Below are 24,176 nucleotides of genomic sequence, written 5' to 3'. Positions count from 1 at the left end.
GAAATATGACCACATTACTCCTATTTTAGCTTCATTACACTGGCTCCCAGTATGTTTTAGAATTGACTTTAAAATTCTATTGATCACTTTTAAAGCTCTTCATGGTCTCTCGCCTTGTTATATTTCTGACCTTTTAGTCCCATACGCACAAGCACGTACCTTGAGATCCTCGGGCAGAGGTCTGTTGTCTGTTCCAGAGTCTCGACTGAAAACTAAAGGGGACAGAGCGTTTTCTGTCAGGGCCCCGAGGCTCTGGAACAGCCTGCCCGAGGAAATCAGGTCGGCTGAGTCGGTGAACTCTTTTAAGTCCCTTCTTAAAACATACTTTTATAGGAGAGCTTTTCCCGATCTTATTTGACTTATCTTATTTTATCCCTTTTATTTTATTGTATTTTACTAATTTTATATTAAATTTTCATGCTCTTATCTTTTTTGTATTATTCTTTACACTTGTTAAAGCACTTTGTAACTTGTTTTTGAAAAGTGCTCTACAAATAAGGATTATTATTATTATTATTATATACACCTCTGATATCGCCTTAAACACGACCACACATGCAGAGAAAAGGCTTAACGCTGTGCTTTCGTTGTCTGCAATATGTGTGTCCATGCTCTTGGATGCTGAACACATGGTGCAGATCACAGAAACATGATGATGGTAATTTGGGGCTCTGAGGTGAATCTAACACATGTTCAATTATATTATTAATTAATCAATAATATTATTAATATTTTTAATTATTATTATATTATTTAATGTGTTTGATGTAATTTAAACCCTAATCCCAAGGTGCAATATTTAAATTATATTGGAAATTGTACACCTCCTTCCAGGCACTAAATATCAGTCCATCTTGTTTTGACTTCTGACCTGTACTTGGTCCCTCTGTAAAGCTGAAGGAAGGCAGCTATGACACCGGGCAGGTAACACAGAGACAACATGATGAGAGACACAATGGGAAACACCTGAAAGATGGGGATACACACAGAGGTTACTTTGAGGTTACCATGCAACAGATTCGAGTTACATGATTTCTACACAGTAGAATACACCTGGAGGCTACCTTTGAGGAAGAGGAACAAATGCTAATTTACAAGACACTAAACAGTCTTTACCTTGTTGGCCAGGGACACCATGATTCTGAAGGAGATGTCTTTCCCATTTTTAACATATGCATAGACAACATCTGTAATGACCACATAGATGAAAAAGAAGGCACTGAGGCTGATGGCCAGGCGTAGGGGCAGCCTCCACTCTGGGAACAGCTGCAGGGGGAAGTCCTCCAGCTCTCTGGCTGCAGTCAGTGACCCCCGGTCCAGAACAGTGAACCCCAGTTTGGTGGCCATCTCTGCTACTGTCTGCTTTGCCACAACATTGTTTCCACACAAGTACACCTGGAGCATGAAAAAATAAGAGTATATGTCTTAATTATTTTGAATGCACGCATTCATGATTATGTATTTGCACATGCCGTGATGAAAGGATGGTTTTGACTCCAGAGGACTGAACATAAAAGTACATGGAGATTCTGAGGCTTCCTGTATAAAATGCTAAATATAGTTGAAAACATGTAAAAACAAACAACAATGCTCAGTCTGCACCTATGTAATGTTGCTGGTTGTGCTCCAAATACACTGACACGCCCCAATACATAAACATATGCCCCCCAACAACACACACGCACTCTCCGGTGTGGTTTTTACAGTCCTCTGGGATTGCACAACCAGATCAAAACGAAGCAGAAAAACCCACATATGCCGCAGATTTGCAGTACAGTGAGAGAGCAAAGCACATGATGGGAAGCTTAGATCTAAGAGAGTCTGTGGAGTTAATTGATTCAAGGATACATCAGAGATGGCATTCACAGCAAAGACAGAAGGCAGACTCCTTAGGTTTGGCTTCTTTTACTTAGATTTGGTTTGATCAAAACTTCAAAATAAGTTAATAATATAATTTGGACTGCAATGCTTTCTTTACTGACAGAGGCTATTATTAACTATTATTTTTACCTTGCTGGTCAACACCCCACTGTGTGAACACATCAGAGAACTGTGAAATGTTTGTAGCTCTGCAGTGGAAGAAGACTTTGACAACCAGTACTGAATAGATTGATTCCAAAATGTCACCAATAGAAAAACAAGATGCATCCCTAAATAGGACAAGAAGAAACCCCAATTTGGTATTTTTAAAATTTTAGCAAGCTTCAAATACACTTTGCTAACCGAAAGATCCTCTTTTATCAAATCTGATACAGAACATCACTAACGGACGTATTTAGTACCTGTCTACTGGCATCTGAGGGTCCATTTTGCAGCACCCAGGCAGACAAGGTGTTTAAAGCTTTCACCACATGAGCTCCAGGGATCAGCCTGGACAACAAACAGCGTTGCTATTACAAACCACATGGTCCAATATTTAAGATAATTACATTATTGCCTAATTTACTCTTACTTATGCAGGTACTCAGCATTGGCCTCTGGGTATACGTTCTTCTTGAGGTTGTTGCTGACATCCACCAGAACCTTCCAATCAATAAAATCAGTGCAGTGGATGAAAAGAGAAATCAACCAACTGCCTTGTTACACAAAGGCATTTGACTGTGAAACAACGTACCTTTCCCTTGAGTTGAGGTGCAAGTGTCTCCAGGAAGTCATAGTGTTCTCTGTGAATACAAAGAATGACCACACTGGCTGACTGGGCTGCTGCCGCATGGCTCATCACCTGCACAACACACAAAACACAGCTCTACTTTATATGTGGTTATTTCTCACTTCAGAATGTGCAGGACCATCATGCAGCACACGTTCTGCAGTATCAGCTGCCAATTACAACAACAATAATGATCAAACAAAGCTGCGAAAAAAAGTTGAGTTTGAGAAGACGTCATGCAGCTTGCAGCTTGTTGTTGTACCTGAGCTCCCTGAGGCAAGGGGCCACAGCTGTGAGGTCTGCGGCTGCCGTACACCACCTTGTAGCCAGACTGGAGCAATCGCTGGCCCAGAGAGCGCCCAAAGTCCCCCGTCCCAAAGATACACAGCGGTTCCTGCTCAGGGGCAGCTGCTGTGCCCAGAGGACACAGCGACACGCTCTCTGACTTCACCTCTTTTGACATGCTACTCAGTCTGTCAGCTACAATCTGACACAAAAAGTGAAGATATCTCCTGTGAACAAAACACTCCACCAGGTTTTCTGTCAAAGCTAGACAGCTGTTCTGAAATATGAGAAATGTTTCCAGATTCAAAGCAGATGCAACAAAGTAATATTCTTCAAGTAACGGCTCTCTGGGTGCTTCTGTCGGCAAATCAGCTGTCTGCCCCTTAAGACCATGTGTCTGTACTCATTGCTCTCTAGACTGCCAAATTTTTCAGTGAGTCAGTTTTTGTATTGGCCCATCCCCTCCCATGGCCCGAGGTGAAGTCTAAACTGGGAAACTCCATGGCAAAAAGCAGGAGGCATGGATCTTTGCGCAAACTCTTTCACTCTGTCTGTGTGTGTTTTGTGCTGGGCTGGGAAATAGTGCAGCAACATTTCAAAATGGCCTTCTTCTGGGAAACCAGAAGATCATCTGTAAAAGATTATGCAACACTGGAAAAAAACAGTTCACTACAGTCTGCCAAAATACTGAGGTTTTCTGGTTTTACCAAATCCCTGCTATGACAACACATACGAACTATTATTAACACACCTAGAGGATGACAGTCAGTGAAAGTCACAGGTAATTTGAGGACATAAATGAAATGCAAATCTAAAAGCACAGTGTGTGACAGATTGTTTTAATTGTACTTCATCTCATGTCAGCTGCTCAAAGAAAAGATCATTATAAGAGTATTTACACAGAATAAAATCAAAGGGGTGAAAAACATTATTAAATCTTAAAACAGTAAGTGCAGTGTAAAACTGGAACACACTATCTGGACTGAGTCTAGGTCACGGTATGAAAACACAATGTGCTGGAATGCTTCACTCCCCTCCTCTCTTTCTCTGCATAATCTCCCATTATATGATCATAACATCCGCATGCCCTACCAAGTGCATAATTACTTTGACATGTGTGCAAAACAAATACCACAGGAGCAGGTCATTTGCTGTGTACTTGGGGTGAAAGAACCCAATCCTTATAATCAGTCACTGATACGGTGGTCAGTAGAGACGCTCGCCGATTCATTTGAGCGGGCAAACCCGCCAATTACAGTCTAATCTGCACTCTTGTGTTACCCCTATGAGTAATTAATGTTCTTAGCCTCGTAGCTGAAGTTGGCCGCTGAGTGCAGCCCATCCTATTTTCCCAGAGGTCCAGAATAGCTACAGTGTTCTGGGTGTGGTGAACCGCAGGCCCAGTGACCTGTCCTATACTGTAATTACTCCCTCTGCTCTTCTGCCTCACTGACTGGCCAGTGTGGGTTTGTGCAAGTGTGTGTTTACATCTATAACAATTATGATAGTATTTTACCAGCACACACACAAACACACACACACACACATAAGATAACGTAATGAAATTTGTCGCTGATCTGAAACCTTAACAGCAACTAATCTGCTATTACGTAAACAATTACTTGCTTACTCTTCCACCCACAAGATCTGAAAGGCCTATAGTAAAGGGATGATCATGAGATGCGTGGTCTGGCTTGATAAACAAAGGAAAAATCATGTCAGTAAATAAGAAGAAAAGCAAACAAAAGAATAGCTTATGGAGAAAGAGTTAAAAGTTTAATGTAATTCTTGCAGGTCAGTGTTATTTATGCACTGTGGTGTGGGGTGTTTATTTGTTTGTTTTTTTTACATGTTGAGAGGTCAGTCATAACTGACTCAGAGATCCTTGCCCTATGAAGCAAAGCTCAAAGATTAACCAGTAACAGCCCAGGCACTAAAGAACAGAGCTCGAGCTCAGCAAGCACAAGAGCTGCAGTGAAGTACTCAAGAGCAACACACTAAACAATCAAGCCTCAAACAGCGTGGCTGGTTTTCTGTTGATCAAAACAAAACTGAATGGAAGCTGCAATCACATATCAAATGTCGAGTGAGGAAAAAGGCACTCTCAGGCACGGGTGATGATTGGACCATCCAGTATTCCCAGGCTACAGCCATTACCATGATTGGCTTTACACTGCAATATCTGATTGTCTAAGCAAAACGCAAGGTGCATTAGAGCCACAAGTCTATGCTAATGAATTCTGGTGCATGAAATGAAGTTCACTGATACAGTAACATCTTGCTTTTTAGATCATTGTGCTATATAATGAAAATGATAGATTTTTGAATGCAATGTTTTGTGTTTGGTAAAGTGTTCGGTTCTGTGCTATTTTGGAAGCAGCTCTAATATGTATACAGTGGTGACCATTAGTTTAGACCTTAGAGTTATCAGAGCAGAGGCTCCCCAGATAATGGATTATCAGATACATGAAAAACTGTAGCAATTATTCAGTGGAGAGCATGGTCAGTGAGATAAATGACTAATACAGTGGAAAGAATTGTAGTATGATTTGATGTTGTTGAAGATATTTTATTTGCATATGGCCATGATGTTTTAATATACCATATACCTAACTCGATAAGTACTAAATACTAAGGTAATGTTAAAGATGTTAAAGATGATAATGTTTCAGATGTTTCTTGGTGAAGTACTGAAATTGAAGGGTGCAGTTTTGCTCAGCAATGTTGCTCTCAGGCTGTGGCCATCACATTTTAATAAGAACACACAGACTTCACTAGGACACACACACTACACATTTTGGAAACACACACACAAACTGCCAGTTGAACAGTTTTGCTAGCAGGCCGTATCAGAGGCAAAGGCCATAATTCAATTCAATTCAATTTTATTTATATAGCACCAAATCACAACAACAGTTATCTCACAGCGCTTTTCATAAAAGAGCAGGTCTAGACCGTGCTCTGTGATGTTATTTACAGAAGCCCAACAATTCCCACCAAGAGCAAGCACTAGGCGACAGAGGCAAGGAAAAACTTCCTTTTAAGAGGCAGAAACCTCGAGCAGAACCATGGCTCAGGGTGGGCGGCCATCTGCCTCGACCGGTTGGGGGTGAAGGAGAGAGAGAGAGAGGGTGAGAGAGAGGGTGAGAGAGAGAGAGAGAGGTTCCGAATTCCGTTGTTGTTGAGAAGTCATGTTTAAGACTTGCTGCTAAACAAAACGCTTGTTTTCGGTCCAAAAATTGGATAAACACCGACTTTTTATGAGGAAAATGCAAAAGAAGTGACCACAATACGCCAGAGGAGAGAAAAAGAGGAAAAAGAAGGAGAAACAAAGAGAAAGAAGGAAAAGAGATACAGTTTGAAGAAGGAGCTCAGAAAACAGAGCTCAGAAACAGAGCATCAAACTGAAGAGAAACACAAGGAAAGAACAAAAACAAAAAGAAGAGGATAGAGGGACTCAAGCAAGTTACAGCAGACTACTGGACACTGAAATCAGTAAGTTTTTGCATTTATTACCATAAAACAAGTCCCAACTGAAACACTCAAGCTAATAGCTAACAAGCTAACACTGGACTGTGGTTACCTAGCAACGGCATCAAACAGCAGTAGTGCTGTTTTAAACACAGAACACAGAAGAAGATCAATAACCGTTTCATGATGTCTACACACTCTGAAACCACTGACTACCCCCCAGCTATCAAAAGCAAAACCGCAAGGGGAAAATATAAACAAACATTACTTCGAGAAAGACCAGAAATCCTGTTCCTGGACCACTACAAAGATGGAAGATCCTGCAATTTAATCTTCTGGACGGATGAACCATGTGCCTGGCTGAATGTGTTCAGCTCTCATTACCCAGCATTTGTAATGGATGGAAAATAAGTGTACTGGAAGAAAATGACTCTGACAACAGCAGAATAACAGTAAACCTGTTCAAGAATGGAACTGCCATGATACAAGGCGACCTGAGACAGTTTGAGCTTGACTTTCCTGCTGTGAGATTGAGAGCTGAGAAGGAGAAGGAGGTCCTCGCAAGCATCGCTCCAACCCTGGGAGTCAAACCATCCTGTTCTGTCCCTGCTCCAGACAGACAGCCTGCTGATGCTGACACTGATCCCCTCCTGCTACAGCACTCTGAGGCCCTGGACATCATGAGAGAACACTTCTCCCTGATGGAAATAGAACTGGTACAGATCAGAGAGCAGCTGGACCAACAGCAGCCTACCTCTCCTACTGTCAGTGACTTCTAGGCCAAGAAAGAACAGGACAGTGTCAACTCACAGCTGAGAGATTTTCAACAAGAACTAACTCGTCAGAGAAGACAGCTGGATCATCTCAGTGAGGAGGTGAAGGAACTTAGGAAGGACAGAGACAACTGCAGAACTGAGTTGGCTACTCTGAGAGAAGAGCTACAGGACAGGGACAGGCTCAGTCTACAAGCCAGACTGAACTCCACACAACCCCCTGTGCCCGCCTCTCAGACCCAGACCACATCTAGCCAAACTCTCACTACACCCGCTGAAGGACAACACAGCGCTTTCCTCGAGGACTCCCCCCCTCACACCCAGCCTGGTGCAGACTCTAATTCCCCCCCGTACCAACCAGCTACCTCCATAAAAACATCCCAAGCCAAGACGCCAGTCACACCCCTGCACCTGTCCAAGGCCCGGCCTCTAGCCAGCCTCCAGCTAGGAGCTCCAGACTTGAAACCACCACCACAGCTCCACATCCAGACCCGACAGCTGAGTCTGAACAAACACAGGCAGAACAAACACAGGCAGAAGGGCTGACATTATCCTCCTCATGGACTCTAAAGAAAGTTCCTGGTTGAAAAGACCTTATTCCCAAGGCACAGAACGGAGAAGATCTGGTGCCCCAACACCAGGATATCCCTGGAGCTGTTTTAACAGTGCCTGAGCTAGGCTCACCTAGCCACATCATCATCCATACAGGCCCCAACGACTTAAGGTCCCAGCAGGACAGACTGGCAGACTCTCTGAGGAGAGTCATTGAGCAAGCCTCCACCAATTTCCCTACCAGCAAGAAGAAGTCATATCCACACTGCTGCACAGGAGAGACTTCCACCCCCACACTATTCACAAAGTGAATATCAGACTCTCCAGGGACTGTGCCCTCAAACCCAACGTGTTCTTGGCCCACCACCCGACCCTGCACGGGGACTGCCTGTATGATAACATACACCTACACAGAAATGCAATCCCCACCCTTGCTAGGACCCTGAAGGATGTTGCTCTTGGTAGGAGCCCTACTACCACTCCAAGGTGTAACCACACAACGCAAACCCCACGCAGACCTCCAGGACCTCCTAGACCTCCAAGATCATCCAGACCTCCACCATACATCCACCCCCGGCCGTCAGAGAGGACGGCCAGGCCACCAAACCCACCGCATCACCAACATCACAACCCACAGCCAACACAACACTGGCCACTGATACCCAGCCAGAGAGCCCCCCAGCCTGGAGGTCCTATACCCCCCCTCATCCCAACGGCAGAACCAAGACTACAGGAGTAGCAGCCTATTGGACTGAACTATGCTGCAGCGGTGAGAAGAGCCACAGCCCCGCCGCCCTCTGATGAACTCAAAGACATATTGCACATGCTAAACCTGCTCTGCTCTCGCCTCATATAGCTACATGGTCGAAGAGCAGAGACCTCTTAGAGACATCACAATAATTCATAATTTAGCATGGTGGATATCATTTTAAACAAATAGTAATATGAGGACAATTCTTAACAGTATTTCACACATGATACACTCTAAAATGTCACTCAAAGTGTAATATTTTATTCATTTACCTACAACACTATTTTCCTCTTTTTACACTTTTTACATTTTTATTTTTATTTTCGTTTTTTACTAGTATTATTTTATAATATATAATTTACTATTATTATTATTTGTTTTTTAAGGTGTCTAATTTTTTAACAGATTACACTTGGAGATGAAATTGTTTACAATAACATGTTGGAACATTCAAGACCTGAGATCATCAGCTTTTGGTTTAAAGAGCAGAAATCCAGATTTTAATAGAGACTTAAAAGACTTTACAGGAGACATGGTGCAGAGAAGATGTTTCCACTGGTCGTCCTCACGGCTACACTGAGATTATTATACCATCAACAAAAAATCCCATGATAACCCAAGGCAGAGATTCAGGAGGCATGATTATATGGTGTAAATCAGACCCAGTCCATCACAGTTATTAAAAAAGAAGAATCTTATATATGGTTGAAAATTAACAAACAGATGATTTGTGCTGAGCAACATGTCTACATGTGTGCCATCTATATGCCTCCATCAGAATCCCCCTACTACAACCCAGATATTTTCTCTATACTTGAGGAGGAAATTAACCATTATAAAACCATGGGAAATGTATTAATCCGTGGAGACGCTCGAACAGGGGAAAGAGCTGACACTATGAACACCCAGGGAGACAAACACTTACCTGGAAGCACCTGCTTCCTCCTCCCTGAATGACCTGCTAGAAAGAGCTTTGTTAAGCTTACTAATACAAGCAGTATGCAGCTTTTACAGCTCTGCCGTACGCTGGGTCTGTACATAGTCAACAGCAGGCTACGAGGGGACTCTCTGGGTCGCTACACTACACAGTTCAGCTCTTGGCAGTAGTACGGTAGATTATTTCATTACAGATCTAGATCCAATGTCTCTTAGAGCTTTCACAGTCAGCCCCCTCACACCCCTCTCAGACCACAGCAAAATCACTATCTATCTGAAAAGTGCTCAGTCTAAGTCTGGGGCCCCTAGTGCCTGTGAACTGTTTAACAGTACATACTCATACAGATGGACCCCAGACAGCATGGGGGCATACCAAAAGGCACTGGAAAATCAAAACATACATGATTTGATTTTTTTGCCAAATTGCCACACAACGGACCATATATTTACCCTCCAGACTCTAATTGATCAAGAATTAAACATAAAGAAAAGAAAGGTATATGCCTGTTTTGTTGACTTCCAAAAAGCCTTTGATTCCATCTGGCACGAGGGCCTTTTCTATAGGCTACTTGATAGTGGCATTGGAGGGAAAACATATGATTTGATTAAGAACATGTGTACAAAAAGTGAATGTGCCATAAAGATTGGAAACAAACAAACAGCGTTCTTCTCCCAGGGCCGGGGAGTGAGGCAGGGATGCAATCGCCGTCCAATTCTCTTCAATCTATATATCAATGAATTAGCAAACCAATTAGAGACTTCCACGGCACCTGGCCTCCTCCCGAACGACACAGAGATTAGAGGTCTGCTGTATGCAGATGACTTAGTGTTGCTCTCACCTACTAAAGAAGGTTTGCAGCAGCACCTTAATCTCCTGCAGAGATTCTGTCAGACCTGGGCCCTGACAGTAAACACAGCAAAGACTAAGATAATGATCTTTCAGAAACAATACAGAAATCAGGTTACACACAATTTCTATTTAGACACCACTAAATTACAACACACAAAAAACTACACTTACCTTGGCCTCAACATTACATACACAGGGAACTTCAACATGGCCGTGAAAGATCTGAGGGACAAAGCAAGGAGAGCTTTCTATGCAATAAAAAGAAACATTAAAATATATATTGCAATTGAAATCTGCCTTAAAATTTTCCAATTTGTACTAGAACCAATAATTCTTTATGGTAGCGAAATCTGGGGGCCAAAACTTAATAATGAATTTGACAAATGTGACAAAACAATCATAGAATCTTTCCATACTGAGTTCTGTAAGAGCATCCTGCAGGTGCAGAGAAAGATACCAAATAACCTGTGCAGAGCAGAGCTCGGCCAATACCCCCTCCTACTAAAAATACAGAAAAGATCACTTAAATTTTACAATCAATCAGTTAACCCCCAGACATATCATCACAAAGCCCTAACATACCATAGATGAAACCAGAGAAGAGTCCCCTCAGCCAGCTGGTCCTGAGGCTCTCTGCAGTAACAAGTCCCCAACAGCCTTAGGACAGCAATACCAACTCAAGCAGACCAAACCAAATTATCAGCAAGCAGAAAGAAAAATATGTAAAATTGAATACTGGAAAGAAACGACCAAAACACAAAGTAAATTACAATGTTATCTGACCCTAAAAAGAGAATCCACACTGGCAAATTACCTGAGTACAATAAAATGTCCCAAACTAAGAAAAATGTTGACAACATACAGACTGAGTAAACACAGTCTGGCCATTGAAAAGGGTCGCCACAGACAGAGCTGGCTACCACAAGAGGAGAGACTCTGCTCCCAGTGTGACAGGGGATAGGTAGAGACAGAGCTGCATTTTCTAACCTCATGCCCCAAATATAAAACACTAAGACAATGGTTGCATTGCTGCAAAATATGTCTCCTCATGCCATGAAGTGAGGACAACCAGTGGAACCTCAGACTGATAAATAATTGTACAGATTTTCAAATAATTATTATTTTGATCGTTTGATATTTTAGTAATTGTTTTGTTTTTACATTTGACACAGATTTTATCATTTTTTATTTTATTTTATTATTATTTTTTAATCAATTAATTATTATATAAATTTTTTTTGGTCTATTAATACACACACACACACGTTACTGTTTCATTTATTTATTTTATTTTTAATATATTTTTATTTTTTAACACACACACACACACACAAACACACACATGCTTACTGTTTTATTTATTTATTTTATTTTTAATCTATATTTTTTTAAACACACACACACACACACACACACACACACACACACACACAAACACACACACGCTTACTGTTTTATATATTTATTTTATTTAATTTTTTTAACACACACGCTTACTGTTTTATTTATTTATTTTATTTTTAATATATTTTTTTAAACACACACACACACACACACACACACACAAACACACACACGTTTACTGTTTTATTTATTTATTTTATTTTAATTTTTAATATTTCTTCTTTTTTTTAACACAAACACACATACGCTTTGATTACTTTACACTTTACTTGTTTAATGAAATGTTTGGGGTTGATTGTTCTTATGTTGTATGTATGATGCTTTGGCAATATTGTTGTTACACATTCATGCCAATAAAGCTAATTTGAATTGAATTGAATTGAGAGAGGGAGGGCGAGAGAGAGAGAGAGAGGGCAAGAGAGGAACAGAGAGTAAGAGAGAGAGGGATGGAAGGAGAGAGAGGGGAGGGAGGCAGCCTACACAATATACACACAGAGGCACAGACAGTAAAGGTGATGTTGCTATAGACTAAATGAAAAATGGTACAGATATTTAAAGTAGTGTTAATGATAATAATCGTAATGTTAATGATTATAATAACAATAATAACAATAGGACTACTAACAATAGTTGTTGTAGCAGAGGGTGTCGAGCAGAAACACGGGGGCAGCAGGCGACCCGCAACCACAGATCCAGACTCCACAGTCTAGGCCTATAGCAGCATAACTAAGGGATGGTTCAGGACTCACCTGAGTCAGCCCTAACTATAAGCTTTATCAAAGAGGAAAGTCTTAAGCCTACTCTTAAATGTGGAGATGGTGTCTGCCTCTTGAACCCAAACTGGAACCTGGTTCCACAGGAGAGGAGCTTGATAGCTGAACGCTCTGGCTCCCATTCTACTTTTGGAGACTCTAGGAACCACAAGTAACCCTGCATTCTGGGAGCGCAGTGCTCTGGTGGGGTAGTAAGGTACTATGAGCTCTTTAAGATAAGATGGCGCCTGACCATTAAGAGCTTTGTAGGTAAGCAGAATGATTTTACTGGAAGCCAATGCAGCAAGACAGGAGAAATGTGATCTCTTTTCCTGGTTCCTGTCAGAACATGTGCTGCAGCATTCTGAATCAGCTGAAGAGTCTTAATGGACTTTTTCGAGCAGCCTGATAATAAAGAATTGCAGTAATCCAGCCTAGAAGTAACAAATGCATGGACTAGTTTTTCTGCATCATTTTTAGGCAGGATATTCCTGATTTTCACAATATTACGTAGGTGAAAAAAGGCGGTCCTTGAAATTTGGATAATGTGAGACATGTCCTGATCAAAGATATCTCCAAGATTCCTCACGGTGGGGCTGGAGGCCAGGGCGATGCCAACAAGGGAAACTATATCTTTAGATAATGCGTCACGGAGGTGCTTAGGCCCCAGAACAATAACTTCAGTTTTATCTGAGTTTAATAATTATTATAGTGATAATAATTTAGAATTAATTGCATATCCGACTGAGGGACAATGGGGCCTTTATGGATTTTAACAAAATGTTGCTAGCACCTTCACTCAGGCCTGATAAAATATGAGACTAGACACAATGGGCCTTTGCAAGTGGACTGCAACTCTGAAGACTGTGAAGGTCATCATGTGACACAGCACAAAAACGTGGAATGCATGTGTTGATGTTAACCAACTGTGAAATTGTTTTATGCATATAAAATGTTTTGCTAATATCAAGATGATGTCTTATTGATCAAAGTCACATTTCAGTCAATTACTTTAGATGTGCTATAGGGTAGAATACACTATTGTTTTAATATTCATTATGTGGAAGAGCGAGACAGGACATATTAAATAATGTAAGACAGAGTTCGAGGAGTCTGCTCTCAGAATCAGCTTGGATGTACATGTACTTGTTGTATTTGTTTATTTGCTTGAAATTATCACTTAAGTTAATTTGAACTTTACTGGAATCTGCATCGCATTGAAAAGAATACCATTTACATTGAAAGGACAACAGTTCATCTATGTTTAAGTTACAGTTACATCCGAGAGTATGAAGTGTGGGAATGAGGGCCCGTTAAGCCTCTGGCCCAGTCTGAGGGGGTTTTCCCCACACAATGTCAAAAGGAAAGAGGGAGGTGGTATAGAGAGGGGGTGGGTATGTTAGAAGGCCTACTAGATAATGTTAGTACTGACTGCAGGGGTTTGGTAGGTAGAGGTAGTTGGATCTGAAGTGTGACCAAGCCAGGAAGCTGCTGTGCCGCAGGGCAAAAAGGGAGATTGAGAAGGCATCCTGGTCGGAGGGCGATGTTTGGTACAGTGACTTTTCCTTATTTTCGCTTCACCTCCTCTACACGACACATCTGATGTTTGTGTATTCCTGGAGGCACAGAGTGTCCTCCTATGAGCTATCTTTTTGAGGTTGTTTTGGGTTCGCAGGCCATGACCCGACACAGCCAGGAAGGCCAAATTTAAAAGTGGCTTTTCTTAAGGCATAAATATGAGAGGGCCTGATTAAAAAAACAACCCACATATACACTCATAATTTGCTCTGAAAATGGCTAAATTGTCAAAGCCCTTTTTTGTACAGTGTTTATATGAGTAAGAAGAAAGTCCAGTTGGCTAGTTGGCAGATGGTATCCTCAGCAAAACTTATCCTTAGCTTTGGACAGCGTCAGGAACAGTGTTGCAAGATGTGCTCTCTCTCTCTCTCTCTCTCTCTCTCTCTCTCTCTCTCTCTTTCTCACACACTCTCTCTCCCTTCGGTCTATCATTGAGATCGTTGTAGAGATTTACGGTGAAATCTCCCTACTGACCCCTATTGCACTGGTGCTCAATGAGTGGTCTGTAAAGTTAATGGGTCAAATCCAATCTTTCCTTGTAACACACTTCACGCCACACGCACACACACACACACACACACACACACACACAAAGGCACCTCACTTCACTTTCTCTCTTCCTCAGAAACACACATCTTCCTGTCTCTCTTTCTATCTCTTTTCAGAGCAGCATCAGGACATGATCTCAGCTTTATAGGGACTCTAATCACAGTGGTTATAAAACCTGACTGAATGAATGAGCAGTAGTTCTGTGGTAACACTGATGTATGCAATAATACAGGGACCCTGATGAATTGAGACTCTGGATATTGGGTCCACTTGTGTTTACACAGTTGACACTGTCCATTGTGTCCCCAAAAACTAAAAGGATGTGCTAAAACCTAGAACATTAAAGCCCCTACACACCCATAGTCCACCCACACAGGTTATATTGTTGATTAGACCTCTTTTCAGGGCCGTGTGGGTGTGTACAGATTAGACTTGACTGATATCTGTTAGTTTTGTTGGGCAGGACAATTTACCCGGTTATCATTTTTAATAGCACATACATTTTGGTGAAATCACATAATTCCCCACATAGAGTTGTGAAGTGGAGAAAGCTATTTTAAGTGCAACTGATTCTGGAAGTAAAAGTCCCATTGAGTTTCCTGGCAGCTGGAGCATTTTTACAGTTTAGATGGGCCCAGAGCTTTCCAGGTTGAATAATCACTACAAAATATTAACACCTAAAGCCATTCAGTCATAAGCTAAAGATTGTGGTGTGATATGGTAATATTTAGACCAGTTCTCAAAAAATGCCAAAATGATGGACAAAACAGATTTTTCAGAAACTGAAGCTGAAATAATTAAAACTGGTGGTCAAAGCATAAACCAGTTTGACTGTTAGATTATTCAAGAAACTCCTGTAAAATGTTTTAACTTTTGTATTTGTTTTATGTTGGGTTAAAAGTTTCTAAGGAAGAATTTCTGTCTCTCTTTGCTGAATGTCAGAATTCTCACATAAACTCGGTGAATATGTGTACACTAGTGTGTGCACAGAGTATCTGCAGAATTGATAGTTTGAGGCTCTGACCTCATCACTCTCTGCAAAGATACATTTTAAAGCCACCAAAAATGTATTTTCGCAATCAGCTTCTTCAACTTCTTACTATGAGTTATGGGATCTAGTTATGTGATCCAGTTATTTCCCATGAGAGATATCTGTATGTCTTTTTGTTTTTTACTTGGGCTCAAAGTGGCCAGGTCTCAGTCAGGAGAAGGTGATGTCACATACTTCTGTGTACCTATCAGGATTTAGTAAAATTTAGCAAAATAATCTAATGGCAACTGTTCAAGCTACACACACATAGTCCTGATAAACCAGATTTGAACCAGAGTTTTTAAGAGCAAAAGTAATGTGGCTTTCAAATCCAAAAGCCACATTGGATACAGAGCTGGACATCAGCTACAGTATATTTTGTGGGATCCTCTGTGTCAGCTACCATATGACCATTACACTACTAGACACCTAAAAAGCCCCTGAGAGGAATATTTATCTTGTGAAACCATATGTTGCTGAAATGCAGGAGTGCAGCAGCAGTAACGGTGGCAGCACTAGTTGCCAACTGAGCCATAAAGCAGATGCACTGGCAGACCAGGAGTGTAACCAGGGCCTTTGACAGCTCAAATACACTGACTTATTACAAAGGAAGGAAAGAGAGGCAGCCAGTACAGTGTGTCACATGTGAGTGTGCCAGTGCAACTCAAATCCTCTGCTTCAATTAGCTTTGCCTGCTTTTTTCCGTATATGTATGATTTACTCTTTGTATTACACAATACCTGCTAAAAGCACTTACGACATCTTCTGAAATTCCCTGAGCTTTGTAATTAGTTGCATATTTCAAAAAAAACAAATCTTGCCAAACACTCTAAAACAAGAACTGAAACTAAATAAACCGGAAACAGCATGCTCTGTTCAGTACTTTTTAAATCACCATGCTTCAGTGAGCCATCTGTTACCTCCAATGACCAGAAAGAAAATATTAACTAAAACCATTGAATGCATTCTGAAAACTAAAATTTTAATGAAAAATATGTGAATAAAATATGTGAAGGAAAAATCCCAAACCATTTTCTATGAATCAGCAGTGCCTGGCATGCATATTCCATGCACCTGGGGACAAAACAGACTTCAGTGAGCTGTAAAAGTAAAACTTCATTTCCTCCATGTCTAATCTAATATGCCCTCCCTTCTGTTCTTTAATCACTCCATTCACTCCTTTTTCTGTGTTATTTTCTCTCCATTTTACTCCAGATCCCACTCCCTCTCAGCCCCTACAACCTCAAATCCCACTCTGGAACAGAAGCCCTGACTGTAGTGAATATATAATTCATCCCCATGACCACATGTTGCTGAATACTTCAATCTGACAGTCATGTATAATTATAGTTGACTCTGTGTCAAGCTGTCACTCCAGTGCCCCATCTCTGGTGTTTTTTTGACACAACCCTTCAGGCATTAAAAAACTGTTTCTCTGGCCGCGTGGGCTGCCTTTTTTGTCTTTCGGCAGTGGATTGCTCAATTACTGTCAATTGTTGACTGGTAAACGACTATTCACAAATGGTCCCGCCTCCAATAAAACACATAACAACTCGTAAGTACTGACTAAAATTGTGTTGCACCAAGCAGACATCCATAGAATGCATAGTGTGGTGTTTAGGAAATGAGATAAAGCAAGTGATAACGATCCTCACAAGGGTGGTAATGAGACTTAATGGGAGTTAATGGGGTTACAGTGATCAGGAGTGCAGAGAGACCCCAGGTTAATACAGCTACTAACAGGACAGAGACTGAGTGAGGGGGTATACACACACACAGAGGCAACATAAAGGCCTATCTCAGTGCTCATGCAGTAGCCTGAAATCATTAGCTCGTTATAACTATCCTAAGTTTAAGAATTATACATGAGCCTTCTGGAAGGTTCCTGTCTTTGATTCTCTTGTCCTATGTTGCTGTTAGGGTTATTCAAGCAGTGTGTGTGTCTGTGTCTGTGTGTGTGCATGTTTGAGACAGTGTGTTCTTTCAAGTCTTCTGTGCTTAGCAGCAGTTAATGAGATCAGGGTGAGTGTTACCTGTGAGGAGACCTTTGATGAAATATGTTCAGAAAGAGAGGGGGGTCGTAGAGAATGAGATGGGAGGAGAGAGCCAGGAGGAGCGAGGAGGGAGGAACGTGTCAGGCTGTGTGTGTGTGTGTGTGATATATAGAGATGGCTTGGAGAAAATAGAGAGGCTATAGAGGGGATAACGTTGAAAAAAAGAGAGAGAGAGCAGAGGCAGGAAAAGCGACAGAAGCATGGAAAAGTGACAGAGAGCAGAAGGGAGGACATTCATTTTTAATCGTGAGGAAAAGTCGGCCTCACCGTGAAGAGAAAGGCAGATAGATGAGGCCCCATTCACTTACATCCACCCATGCACACACCCACACAACATGGGCACATGAATACCATGCATGTTTACAAACAGCTAAGGCAAACAGGCACACACATGTTCACAGCACATAATGTTTGGTCTGCTTAGCTTTGTGTATTTGAAAGAGTGGATTGCACTGAAATATTATAAAAACCCATGAGGGAGTATTTGGATTATAGTTTTTTCCTTCATCATAATCAGACTCAAATCCTCCTTTTTAACTCTAATACTTTAATTCTAATTACTCCACACAGGCATCAGTGAGCTGAAGACTGGGAGGGTATTTATCCCTTGGGAGAGAAAGAGGGAGACACAGACAAAGGCAGAAAGACAGAGCCAGAAAGAAAGAAAGTAGGAAACAGAGAGTTGAAAGTGACAAGAGAAAGGTAAAACTACGGCAGGATGCTATTTGGCCAGCTTTAAAATGGTTTGTTTTCTAAATGACGGAGGCAGAGAGGAGCTCCACCAATAATAAAAGACACATTTATCGGCAAATTACATTTTGATGCCTTATTTGGCATATTTGGTCTACCAAAAACAGAAATAATTTACAGTTAGACTTGGTCCAAAGAGGATGGAGTCAGAATTTTTGTCTAATGACTCTCGGTGAAACCTAAAACTGTGCAGGATTAAATCTAAATCAAAATATTTCATAGTCAGTCTTAAAAGATGATGATCGCCACCATGGCAACATTCTCCCACACCCAAAGATGTTTCCTGTAATTTTTTCTTTTGCTTTCTTTTCTTCACAAAGAAACCATTTGAATGACCCAAACCTGTTCCACTGGTGTCATAAATGCGGAAATATAGGCTAAGTATATTACACATTTACAGCGATGGCACCTTTAGCAGCAGCAACATTTAAATGAATACTCCCAGGTATTACCAGTCTCTACAGACCACAAAGACAGATGTTCTGTGGGATCTAATAACACTTATACTGACCACTGGCCCAATGGGATTCCAGTTCAAACCAGATCTGAACATAAAAACAAGGAGGATGTTTTATTTTCCTCAGAGGGCCCTCTCTCTCTCTCTCTTTCTCTCTTTCGCTCATTCCCTTGTGTTATCTCTATCTTTCTCCACATTGGCTGCTTTTCATCCTGTTCGCAGAGCTGAGGAGAAACACACACACAGACACACAGAAGTTAAACAAACACACAGAGAAAAGTAGGCGCATACAAAAAGAGAAATGCAGTCCTTCACACACACACAGATACAGGTATATATATATATATATATATATATATATATATATATATATATATATATATACACACACACACAGTGGGCCCTATTTCAGGATGCTGTCAGCAAGGGGACAGAGGCTAGAGGAAACACAGGATGAATTCTCCTCTGCCTCATTCCATCACACTACCATGACACCGCTATTTACCTCCCCCATCTATCTCCACACTGACTGTCTACCACCTTGTCTTGCCTGTGTGTGGATGTGTCATTGTGTGTGCATGCATAGAGGTGCGTGTGTGCTGTGTGGCTAAGACTGTAAATGTGCAAGTCTAAGTGTATCAGCACATTCACAGTGATGGAGTGAGGTGAAGTGGACACTGTATATTGTGCTCTACGGTGTTAGAACATGCTGTGCAGCACGTCAGCATTTGACAGAATCCCTGTGTTTTGTTTAGATGGTTGAAAGACTGACACTCATCCCCACAGACTCAGGAAGTTTCTTCATTAAAGTTTACAGTGGTGCCAGTCCCGAGGTTTCCCAAGCAATCTCTCTGACTGATTCCCCGTTAACTCGGTTTCAATTTTATTTTCCCTGTCATCTCTTCAGGCTCGCGAATATTCCTCTTCCCCCTGTCGTCATCCGATGGCTTTGCTTCACATCCCATATGTCCTCCCGCAAATATGAGAGAGCCACTTTCATTGGGGGGAACGAAAGTGTTCTATCCAATTCTCCAACCTCATTTTGGCTCTGAGAGAAATGGTCCTTTTCTTTATGTCTCTCACACACACACACACACACACACACACTCAAAAATGGTCCCTACCGTGCTGTCCTTCTACTCCCCAAGGCTATGGTCATGCATTTTCGCTTCATATTAAGTTTTTTTTGTTTATTTTCCTGGCCTTCTATGATCCATGACCAAAAACGGAGAGAAAACACACAGCTAGAGCAAATGAAATGGATATTAGCAGTACAGACATGTAGTATTGAGCTGTCCGGTGACTTAATCCCTCTCTGAAAAACTAGCTAGTGCTTCTCAAGGCAAACAAAAAATGTTTAATTTCTGCTCTTTTGTGCTTGCTCTGTATCTTTGTTTGCATTGTAACCCAATTGTCCTTATAAATACACTCTTACACTGATTGACATTGGGAGCTTGTCCACTAATCAAAGGTTGGTGGTTCAATCCCCTGATTCCAGTTTGCATGTCGAAGTGGCCAAGAACTTCTGATGGGCAGTTGGCACCTTAAAAATGTGTGTGTGTGTGTGTGTGTGAATGTGACATGTAGTGTAAAGTGCTTTGAGTGGTTGGAAGACTGGACAAAGATCACATCCTCCCAGATATGAATACAATTCTTGTGTAAAAGACATAGGGAAGCTGTTAATGCATCAGCTTTATTCATTCACTTCTCTATCTGCTTAATTCTCTTCAGTGCCATGAGGAGGCTGTTGGAGTGAAGCAGAGATACAGTTTCACATATAATGATTAAGATCATCATTTACATCATGCTGAGATATTTCCTTAAATGTGCAGTGATGCCTGTTTGAATATCAAGTCTGCTCATAGGTTACTATTTTCATCATTAAATATTCATTAACACATGGTTTCCAAATACCTCAAGGACATATGTATGAAGTGCTTACTCCCTGTAATGTGGTTTAAGCTGTTGTGTTTTCAGCAATTGATTTGATTAAATTCAGTGCACAAACTCACTTCATAATATTCACTCTCTGTTCATCATGACAGCTAAAACACTACAGGGTGAAAAATTGTTGCTCATGTGACAAGGCTTACATTAAGGTATATCCATGTGCATGGTGCGTTCTTGAATGAATATGCATGCAAACTGGTGGATGCAACAGACGGGCGTTGACCACAGACAAAATTCCTTTCCTATCCCCATCTCTGTATTTGTCCATAGTTGATGGCTATATTTTATTCTTGTGTGTGTTCATGAAAATGTATGTGTGTGTGTGTGTGTGTGTGCATGTGTGTGTGGTGAGTGTGCTTGACAGTCTGCTGATGGGCTTACACGTTTTTCCAGACAGCCCATCCTCCTGTATTGTCTCGCCAAAGTCCTCCTCTGCATGGCAAACAATGCACACCTAGACAAAGGCCCACATACTCACACACACACACACACATATTCATAAGCACAATCAGGCTTACAGTTTGTTTTAAACAGATTTCTTTGTTGTATGTTGACCCTAAGCCAGAGCTTAGCATTCCCAAGGCAAGGTCAGAAAATATTACTTACCAATAGAATCACAAAGCCAAAGAAGCACCATCTAGAAATACTAACTTAGCTTGCTGCCCAGTCCAACCACAAAGGCTGTCCCAGATGCTGAGGAAAGCGCCATCGGGGGCTCATGCATAATGCTCAAGGGTGGTTAGTTATTTTCAGAAGCAATAATTAGTAGCCATAGTGTCAAGATTTCTCTCTGGCTCTGCACATAACATTTTGTATGACATCTATTAAATGGCATTAAATCAGCTTGAGGTGCTTATTAGTTGTATTACTTAGACATAGCTGTTAAAATTTGAATATACATAATGCAGAGTGAGAAAGGAAGAAGAGTAGAAGATAGAGGCAGCAAATGTAAGTCAGTATTACAGGGCCTGTGTACAGAACGAGAGCAAAGAGGAAAATGGACATTTTGCACAAATAGGTGTGCAAGGAAGTTCTGAAATGCTTTACATCCTTCTCATTCTCTTGGAAGTTTCCTGGAAGTAACTATTAATTTGGTACAACGTATAGAGAGAATAGTAACAAAGATTAATAAGAAAATTACCCAAGTAGAGTTAGCTGTGTTACTTGTCTTTGCTCCTTTTAAACCAGGTAATACACATTCACTGTTTATTTACTATTGGAAATGTAATTATACCAATCTATACTGAATTGATTGATTGAATTGACTGGCTCTCTAGATACCAGCTGAATACTGTCTCAATTTTCCCTCGAATTAATATTAAATTAAAAATGCCTTTTGAGAAACCTTTCTATGACTTCACACTTACATATCAGTTATTTTGTAGGAAATTGGGAAAAGTGGGACACAGAACTCTTAAATAAAATTGTTGCCTAACATTTTTATAGCAGGAAGGAGAGGCCATTGACACTGTCAGAGAGGTGCTCATTTGTCCTCACATGGATCTGTGGAAATATGCAGTATGTTATGAGAATATAACAACCAAAAACCATCAAAACATAACACGTCAATCACTGTCAAGGTCAAACAATACACATCTTGTTACCAGGGCCGAGATCCCTCATCATCAATATTTTGCTTTCCCTTGTATTCTTGTTTTTTCTTCTCTCTCCTCTTCTCAGGTCCAGATGTGGTTCAACACATATGTGAACATGTATAAATTAATACTTGCATGACTCTGTGTGTGTGCGTGTGTGTGCGTGTGTGTGCGTGTGTGTGCGTGTGTGTGCGTGTGTGTGCGTGTGTGTGCGTGTGTGTGTGTGTGTGTGTTAGGATGAGGATGTGAGGATAATTTAATTATGGACCAGATAGAGCGGGTTACTGAGGTTAATATCCTGCATGCACTCTGCTCCTCTCCGGACACAGTAATTGCTTTAAGCACATTAAGAACTTTATTGACTGCAATGGCCTTTTAAGACATTACATTTCTGCTGCTTAGTGTCAGACAGGAGTCATCCAGTTCTGCTTACTGTCTCCCTCTATCTCTGTCTTTCCTCCTTTCCTGCCCTCCCAGCTTGCCCTCTGCTCGCCCTGCCACTCTCTCCTCTCTGCGTGTATCTCCTTGCCTGTATCTGCTTAATTGAAGGCTCCGTAAATATGATGAGATTTGTATAGCGCCTCATCCTCAGAGGCAGCTTGATGAGGTTTGATTGGCAGGTGATTAACTCCTCTTAACCCGCAGAATCATTTGTCCTCGGTGGAACAGTTACACTAATGACACCATAAAAAGCTTCTTGATGTGTCAAATTCTGGAGCAGAGCTCTGGAGAGAGAGCTTCCAACAACTCCTTCGAAAACGTATAGCCCCCTCACTTCTCTTTCTCTCAGTTGAGATCAATCCTCTCAACACCCCCTCAGTAGATCTCTCCATTTTCAGTCAACATAGACCTTCTAATGAGGATGGAGGTGAATGGAAGGAGTTATTAAAAAGTCTTCACCTTCCTCCTGGGACCGCTAAAGAGGAATTATATGCAACTAAGTGCACTTACAGCCCCAGTTATAGTTATTTCACATTTCTGTTGCCATAAATCCACATTCACTTCCCTCACGACAGGAGTGCAAAATTATTTCTGGCCCAGGAAGATTCTGGTGTTCCTTTCTTTCTATAAGGGATCTGCTGGAAGATTTTCATTGCAGGCTTCAGGTGAGGAAAAAAGAAAATTACAGATTGGAGGGATGGAGGGAGGGGATGAGAGACAGAGGGAAAGTGATGGAGAGGAGAGGAGAAGCGAAGGAATGATGTCGCAGCTGACAGGGAGGGGAGCCAAGCAATAAGTACAGCAGATATAGCCAATGTGCAGAGATAAATGATGTAATATCTGCATGGATCGATGTCTGTACTGTCCCTCTAAAAGGAACTCTCTCTCTAAATTACACCACTATCTCTCTTACCACATGTGCACGCGCACGCACTCAAATACACACATTCACACCACAGATACACACAAATACACACACTCCACAGCTATCTCAATTAGTATAAATTAAGATGTATGGCTGTAAAGTCTGTGTCTTGAGACCACTATGTAAATGTCTTCTGCCAGCTGTCCAGTCCCATCACAATGCAGATGGTAGGAGGAGGCAAGGAGGAAATCAATTTGTTAAGATAGCACTATCCAGCTAATGAGAAATCAAGTGGCTTGACTTTTCACATGAATCCCATCATGTCCACTCATATTATAAAACTAAGATGTCATTAGTTGCACTTAGTGTGACTAATAGTCCAAAAACGTCCCTGTTCAGTGTCTATGCTAACAGTCCCACCTTGTGGCAATTCAAATAATTGCACTTAAAGGTTCACAGATGGGGGGGGGGGGGGGGGGGGGT

The 24,176-nt window shown here is 41.3% G+C and overlaps 1 protein-coding gene across 1 annotated transcript in view; it reads right to left on the bottom strand.

The window, feature by feature from the left end:
* steap4 (STEAP family member 4) overlaps positions 1 to 3,372 on the bottom strand; it is a 17,840-nt gene extending 14,468 nt beyond the window's left edge. The window contains exons 1-6 of the mRNA XM_046045331.1: positions 2,913 to 3,372; positions 2,615 to 2,722; positions 2,453 to 2,523; positions 2,283 to 2,370; positions 1,117 to 1,395; positions 872 to 966 (exon numbers count right to left, since the gene is read on the bottom strand). Of these exons, the coding sequence (XP_045901287.1) occupies positions 872 to 966; positions 1,117 to 1,395; positions 2,283 to 2,370; positions 2,453 to 2,523; positions 2,615 to 2,722; positions 2,913 to 3,113 (842 nt within the window). The 5' untranslated portion in view covers positions 3,114 to 3,372. The remainder of the gene's footprint in view (positions 1 to 871; positions 967 to 1,116; positions 1,396 to 2,282; positions 2,371 to 2,452; positions 2,524 to 2,614; positions 2,723 to 2,912) is intronic.
* Positions 3,373 to 24,176: the final 20,804 nt, after the last annotated feature.

The sequence above is a fragment of the Micropterus dolomieu genome, linkage group LG03 (assembly GCF_021292245.1).
Source record: "Micropterus dolomieu isolate WLL.071019.BEF.003 ecotype Adirondacks linkage group LG03, ASM2129224v1, whole genome shotgun sequence".
In the NCBI taxonomy this organism is placed as follows: domain Eukaryota; kingdom Metazoa; phylum Chordata; class Actinopteri; order Centrarchiformes; family Centrarchidae; genus Micropterus; species Micropterus dolomieu.
The sequence above is the reverse complement of the archived record's forward strand: the minus strand, read 5'-3'. Positions and strand labels throughout refer to the sequence as shown.